Below are 7,707 nucleotides of genomic sequence, written 5' to 3' on the forward strand. Positions count from 1 at the left end.
TGCTTTAAGTCTCCCGTATTCTGTTAGGCTTTTTTAAATACAGTATTTAACTGATAAAGTGCGAAAAATATTATATTCATCAACTAATTTCAAAACAGCAGTGTACTCTGTTATTTCGGTCTGCGTCTAAATTACAGGATGTCAGACATAATTTCCTTATTGTGTCTGATTGTCAGAAACAGATGAGACTTTAAAAATGTACCAAATTATATTCTGTCGTGCACTTTTCTTCATAGGGGAAAAAATAGATATGTGTAGGGCAGAGTTGCTGAATGGTGAAGAACAAAACGGTCTGAAAACGAAATGTCGGCTGTATGTTGTTCTAATGACCCAGTTTTTGAACGGCTGTTCATGACCTAAATGTTGGAAATGTTGAACAGTGTTATCACATTTTGTGCTGTAATGATTTCTTTGTCCATCTTCTAAGAGCCAAAGAATATTTTTATACAATCGTGGTGCTTGGTGACGATGGCTTTGTAACAGTTTCCAGCACCTATTTGCAACTGAATCAATCGCAACACACATACTGCATGATCGGTCTCTCAGCAGATCTATGTCATCATCAGGGACATGAAGGTGGGAGGACACATCGGGGTCCTATTCTGCTGTTAGATAATATAGGATTTCTGGTGATATAACATCAATTACACCATTATTTGTGTCAGTGAAGGAGAAACATACACAGGCAGCACTTGTGAATAGAAGCAGTAACACAAAAGCTAATAGAGTCTGTGTGGTTCAGGGTTAGTGGGTAAGGCTTAAAAAGAAAAAGTGTGTCATCTGCAAACATTAGCAGATGTGAATGTTAAAGCAACAAGTACATGTGTATGGATGTAAGTGAGACAACATGACAATTAATCTAGATCCAAATGTCTTTGTGTCCCAATTGCGATAATTAATTGTTGAATCTTACACTCATTTGATCACTGTGTCTGTAAATGGAAAGAACACAACTGTGACATGAGTGAGAACAACATGTTTTGGAAGCATTTGGAGCACATCTAGATCCTGTTTTGTCCTGTGAAAACATGTTTACAATATGTCACATTACATATCTTGGACAGGGAAGGCCTCGCTGTCTAAAGGCTGAAAAACACTGACCACAGAGCAAAAACAGTCTGCATGTCTGCTCTTCAGGCTCTGAACTTTGTCCCACTCACGGCACTGAGGCTCGTGATATTGTGCATCTGGCAAAGCACAAATGGACTAAAGGTTGTCAGTGGTCTGCTGGCTTCTGGGTCTTTTAAGCTGTTTTCATATTTCTTATACAGTATTATAACAAATACAACACAATGATGTTGGGTTTGATACAATATTTTTTTTAAATTAGAGCATGTATAAAGAACAAGGGGCTTCACTACAAATGTATTCATTACAAAATTAACTTTCTGTCAAATGCCCACATTGTTTTTCTGTTGAAATGTCATTTGTGCTCACCAGAGCTCAGACAACACAATCCAAAAACAATACTAGAAAATATTTTCTCAACACCTTTACACAGGATTGCATCATGATAGCAGCTCCAATACATCTGCCCTGACCAAAAACATTTTTAAAAACCGCTGCTTTTGGCATGTATTCCTAATTCCATACAGCCTCTCACTTTTCTCTGCTGCTGAATGTGGTTTCTTACCCGGAGCAGTTTGAAGTTTGAGGCTGAACTCACAATGTTTCTTCGAGACTGGTAAGTGAACAGTTGTTAATGCTAACGCTAGTCATGTAGCAAGTAGTAGTAGTTTGGGTTTTTTTTTTTGTCTCCGTAGGGAAATTGAGTTGCAGCAGATCACACTCTTGACATTTAATCTAAAAAAAAAAAAACAGATAAAAACAGCACAGTACAACTTTCACACATAGATTAACACTCATCATTAACAAGTCCTATAGAAAATATTTTCTCAACACCTTTACACAGCAAGAGCAACACTTAGAAATTTGTCTTTTAAATATCCAGTGTTCAATAACGAGAAGAAAATGATAACAGACACTTCAGTGCAACAACTTGGCTCATATAGGATTTAGGCTACAGGGATGCCTTGCAGACTCATGATTCACCGTTTGTAGCATATTCAATTAAAAATGTAATTATTTGACTTAATCACACAATTTATCTCCAATCATCTTCACAGTAAACTCTTTTTTATTAGACTCAGCCACCATTTGAAAGCATTATTTGATCTGGGGCATTTTGATTTTTGCAATTAGGACTCAAATTCAGAGATTTAAAAATTGTGTTTTAACCCAGTGATAAACTGTCTGTGTCAACCTGATTACTGAAGGAGCAGATGCCTTTTTTATTCCTGAAATCAGCAACACTGGAGCAAGCATGAGTCCATTTCCACTTTCCAATTTGAAGCCAACAGTGGCAAAAGATCTGAATGATGTCTTCCTAGCAGGACCCACACACACACACACACACACACACACACACACACACATTCTCAGCCTCTTCCTTCCTTTTTCCCCGTGAGGCCTAAAAGAGTATGTTTCGATAGAAGGAGCAGCTCATTATTTCAGGCCAAAGCAACCTGTCACCCACAACAGTGTGCGGGACAGAGCAGCTAGTTAGAGGGAAAGTATTGTTCGGGGCCGTCGCCGGAGGAAGCTTGGCTCACACACTCTCAATGAGTTTGCTAGCTTTTCATCCGGCTGCCTGATTGTGCCTTTCCTGTGAACTTGATGAAAATAACCTGATAGCGGAGTTTACTGTTAGCTGGCTCTCCGTCTAGTCTAAATTTGGATTTCTTTCCGATTCAATAGACATTGTTTTCTCCATGCTGAGGCTATTTATGGCCACAGTCGCGCCTTGTCACAAAAAGATGGGCAAGAATGACCATGCACACACCATGCATGTGTAAGTGCTTCCTTATGACACATACAACACACTTTTGCCACAGCAGCTACTTACAAGGACCTTCATTCCCTCCACTGAGAAAAACACTATATGAGCCCATGGAATAAATGGGGAAAAAGTAATTGTTATAATGTCTGAGCTGCTTTTGGAAATCTTAACAAATTACCGGCGGGCAGAATCACTTTTGTGCTTTATTTTGTTGTTTAATTCTGAGCATTCAATTATATGTTCACTGCGTCTTATAAGTCACGTTCTCTTAAAAATGTGTCCTAGTATAATTCTGTATATCAGTAAACATTGTTGACTGGATAGCTCCCCGTAAAGTTAAAGTTCACAAAAAATCATTATCATCTAAAAAACATTTTTAAAAAACACGTTTACAACCCATTTTAACCTCTGCATCAGGATGACAAAAGGAAACAACTACACAACTGTCACCAGACTTGGATACTGACGCATGGAGGTATGTGACACTATGATTTTCCACCAACTGCAAACCAGTGAGAAGAGCAGAAATAGAAATCTGTCATGTGAAATCACCACATGTTGTGACTCAGAGTGTTGAGTAGGTCAGCACAACTTACGCATTTTAAATTATATTCATAATATCTTTATTTACAACTTTAACTGTAAGTTTGTTTGTTTTTTAAAGTTAATCCTGTCTCCTACTAACTCTACATTAAATGATGATAATCCACTGTGCAGCCATGTAAAAACTGTGCTTAATGTTCCTCTGAGCTCTGATGGTTACATATGTTTTTTGGGGGTGAAAAGTGAAAAGAACGTTTATTGACCTCATATAATTTTAGTATTACTTGTATTGTAAGAAGTATGTAAGTATTCCATCGTAGTTCATTGGTACTTTTTAAATTTCATTATATACAGTACATCTAACATCTAGAGTCACTATTACCATGCAGATTTGACAATTCTTTAAACTACATAATTCAGTTATAATGAACAAGTGTATTACTGTAAGCAGTTAAAAAGCTGTGACAGTTAAGAGTACAGTTCAGTAAAGCAGATGCTCACATGTCAATGCTTTAATAATAGTGATGAATAGTAATAATTGGCTATGTTTTTATACTTACAGTATATTTTGCGAATAAGACCTCTATATTTTTACTTAACATAGTTTAGCATTGCTGTTCATGGATCTAATTTTTTTTCCAACTGTGTTGAGACAGTTCTCCTTGTCCTTAAGCTAAACAATCAATACAAAACTTACTGGGTTTTTATAAAGAAATAAAAAGATTTCTTTTGTTGATATTTTGTAGATGGTTTTCACAGGATAGAGAAGTGGTTATATTCACATTGAGTTACTGCAACTTTTACTTGACGTAAGGATTTATCACAGTCCAAATCACTCATTTGGATCATTTTGGAAATAACGGACAAACCCTGTTTAGTTATTTTGATACAATCTGTGACAGTACACTTCGCTTCTATTTAAAGCAAAGATTGTCAAAATGTCCTCACTTTAGGGAATTTTCTGTCCTTGTGTGAACGTCTGCTTCTCCTTGTGAGTACTCAAATACAAGAACACACGCAAACACTACTCAGCACCATGCACACGCACACCCATGCGCACAGGCACACACACTGAATGAGTACAATTCAGTGTGTGTGAATGAGTACAAAGACATTTAAAACTTGTGAAGTAATTCACTGGAAGTATCACATATGTCGTTCGGTGGTGAGGAAGTAGTCCGGGGGAAAATCAGTGTCGAGGAGTCTCCTCATCCTCCCACATGTCTGCTCCGATTGGCTGAGAGGCGTGATGTCACAGTGTGGACTACCCTTTAAAAAGTCTCTCTGCCACACAGACGGCAGACGAGCTGAGAGCTGACTCACAAGCAACAAGGAAGAGAGCTCAGCAGCACACTTTACAAACACTTTCAAACCCTTTGGAAATACTCACATCTCATCATGTGCAGAGCACTTGAATCACTGCCCATCACCTGCCTGGAGAGGTGAGAACCACAAGAGTTTTCTGTAATTCTTCACTTTTGGAGGATAAGACATTTTACTTGCAAGTGGTGAACTTTGAATTATTGTCTTTTTGTAACATTTTCTCCTCCTCCTTTATTTCCGCAGGGCAAAGGAGCTGAAAGCTTTGTTTGGGAGTTTACTACAAAAGTCTGATCACAGCATCATTGGGCAGTCAAAGAGAAAGTAAGAAACATTCAGAGTCTCTGTTTGAGCCCGTCTCTTCAATTTCAGTTGACAACACTGATTTTTTAGAACTTTTACTGATGATATTTTTCTTTTGCAGCAGGATAAATGTTGACGAGCCTCTGAAGTGGAAAGAGTCTTTTGAGAAGCTGCTGTCCAGCCAAAGTAAGTACGATCCTCCACAAAACAACTTTGGTTTTCAGGCAATCCAGATGTTTTCAGATGACTGCCAGATGTTTACCTATATTTTCTTCCTCCTGTCTTCAGATGGTCTGTGCGTGTTCAGAGCTTTCCTCGTCTCAGAGTTCAGTGAGGAGAACATCGCCTTCTACTTGGCTTGCGAGGACTACCGCACAACCAAACCCTCAAAACTGGCCGCAAAAGCAAAGAAAATTTACGACGAGTTCATCGGCTCTGATGCACCACGAGAGGTAAATATCCAATAATTAAAAGGAGACACATCAGGATGTTCTGTCACTCATATCTCATTGTGCAGTTCTAATCATCATCTCTCTGCCTCTCTCTATCTCTCCATAGGTAAATTTGGACCATGTGACCAGGGCTATCACAAAGGAAAGCATGGAGCATCCCTGCCAGTCCTGTTTTGACCTGGCCCAAGCCAAAATCTACACCCTGATGGAGAAGGACTGCTACCCTCGCTTCCTCAAATCCTCTACATTCCTGGAGCTCAGCAGAAAGACCAAGGCAGGAGAATAGACTTTCCTTCCAACTTTCCTGCGAGCAGCAGGCGTGATGTGATCACCCCTGAAAGGGACATAAGCTTAGTGACGCACAGTGGAGACTCGAGAGGTACAGATGGAACAAATACCTCAGTCCAAGGAGTTTCAAGCCGTTTCGGGTGGATGTTACTGTGGAGAGCGCACTTTCCACACAGATCAGACTCCGAGCTGGAAGCTGAAGGAAAAAGGAGACAAGACTGACACAGACTGAGCCCTGGGCGACATCTGCCTCTAAAAGAGACACATGCACTGTATGTACAGGGCTGCATGGACGGCAGCCGCAGTGGCATTAAGTGTAAAATGCAGAGAGACAGAAATGTTTCACACAACAAAACTACCACTGGGAGAGATGCTAAGTCGTCTCCGTAGCATTATTGTCTATTTATTCTTTATTTATTTATTGAAGTTAATTTTTAATATGTGAATATTTGTGCAACTGGTTAGTGAAAACCTGTTTGTATTTTATATGTTTTTATCTAAAGTATTGTAGCCCATGTCAAACTAAGTACATGAAATAAAAGATGGCCCATTTCCTGAGACAAAAAGTGTGTTAGCGTTTTGTTCCATGGAAAATTCACTTGTAGGTGGATCTGCTTACTGAGGCGAGAAAAATGTAAAGCGTTTGGAGAAGAAGACTTGCTCATCTGTGTTGGTATGGTCGGTAAATAATGTGTGGCCTCAGTGGTTCCACTTCACAAGTAGGTGACTGGTTTGGCTGACACTGAATGGAAGGTATTAGCTGTGTGTGTGTGTGTGTGTGTGTGTGTGTGTGTGTGTGTGTGTGTGTGTGTGTGTGTGTGTGTGTGTGTGTGTGTGTGTGTGTGTGTGTGTGTGTGTGTGTGTGTGTGTTTGTGTCAGTGTCAGTTCTAGCATTTTTATCAATGGACCTCCAAAAATCAGTTTTTGAAACAATATGAGTGGTAGCCTAAAGGTTGCAGATATTTCGGCTAATGTTCACTACCACAAATTTACAGATTACAACAGAAGAGCTTTAGAAACAGATAACTTCTTTAAAGAATATTTAGCCTTTATTAATCACCACCAGTGAATCTGGTCACCCATGAACAGTCACAAACAGGAGATTCAAGTCATACAGTCATACAACAGGTCACAGTTTCCAATTTCCTTGAACCACCTAGCAACTAAAATCAATAAAAAACAAACAGACTGGTAACAATCAAAGTCTGTGAAGTTAAACAAATCAGTAGTTTTTCCTTACCAGGAAAATCATACCTCAGAGGCATAGTTTGACATTTTGCCTTTTAGTATAAAAACTGGCTGAGTCAACCAAAGTATAATTAATTACAGCATGCAAGCTACAGTACATGGACTGTTTTGTGGAGTGCTGTTGCAAAAACAAACAATGAAACTCATATTGAAAGCCTATTTTGGGATTAAGGTAGGGTTCAGCAGCCAGTACTTTGACATTCTGGAAAAATTACCACTAGGTCTATATATCATGTCACTATCTAGTTGGAGCCTGTATCCACTTCATTCAATATTAGGTTACATCAAGAAAAGGGACAAGTGAGCAAAAACTCTCATATTTATAACGTAACAAAGTGAGCTATAACCAGCAGTTAGTTAGCTTAGCATAGCATTAAACTAAGATAAGTTAAGTTAAATATAGGCTACTTTATTAATCCTTTGCAGGAAATTAAGGAGAAAATTGGCCCAAGTGAACACTGGGATGCTGGCCTGGTCTGATTACCGCTGTTCTGGTTTTTGTTCAGACTGAGTATTATAGAGAGTTGATCGTGTATTAACAACTGATTTACTGTATAGCTGGTTGTTTTCTCCTGTTTCCATTGATTGTGAGCTAAGCAGCTTCTTTTCTGGGTGAAAATCTAAATCTAAATTTTAAAATATAAACCACTTGTTGACTCAGATTATGTAGGTATGTAACCACACTAGAAACTGAGGGAAGGCACTAGCCCTGCT

General features: G+C 38.9%; 1 protein-coding gene across 1 annotated transcript; it reads left to right on the forward strand.

Annotated features, from left to right (window-relative positions):
- The first annotated feature begins 4,670 nt into the window (after positions 1 to 4,670).
- Positions 4,671 to 6,311, forward strand: rgs5b (regulator of G protein signaling 5b). The gene is made up of 5 exons (XM_085804697.1): positions 4,671 to 4,824; positions 4,949 to 5,026; positions 5,130 to 5,191; positions 5,294 to 5,457; positions 5,564 to 6,311. The coding sequence occupies exons 1-5, from the start codon at positions 4,781 to 4,783 to the stop codon at positions 5,741 to 5,743; spliced, it is 528 nt and encodes a 175-aa protein (XP_085660823.1). The 5' UTR covers positions 4,671 to 4,780; the 3' UTR covers positions 5,744 to 6,311.
- The last annotated feature ends 1,396 nt before the right edge of the window (positions 6,312 to 7,707 follow it).

This window comes from Trachurus japonicus, chromosome 17 (genome assembly GCF_045865225.1).
Source record: "Trachurus japonicus isolate A0001 chromosome 17, Traja_1.0".
Taxonomy (NCBI): domain Eukaryota; kingdom Metazoa; phylum Chordata; class Actinopteri; order Carangiformes; family Carangidae; genus Trachurus; species Trachurus japonicus.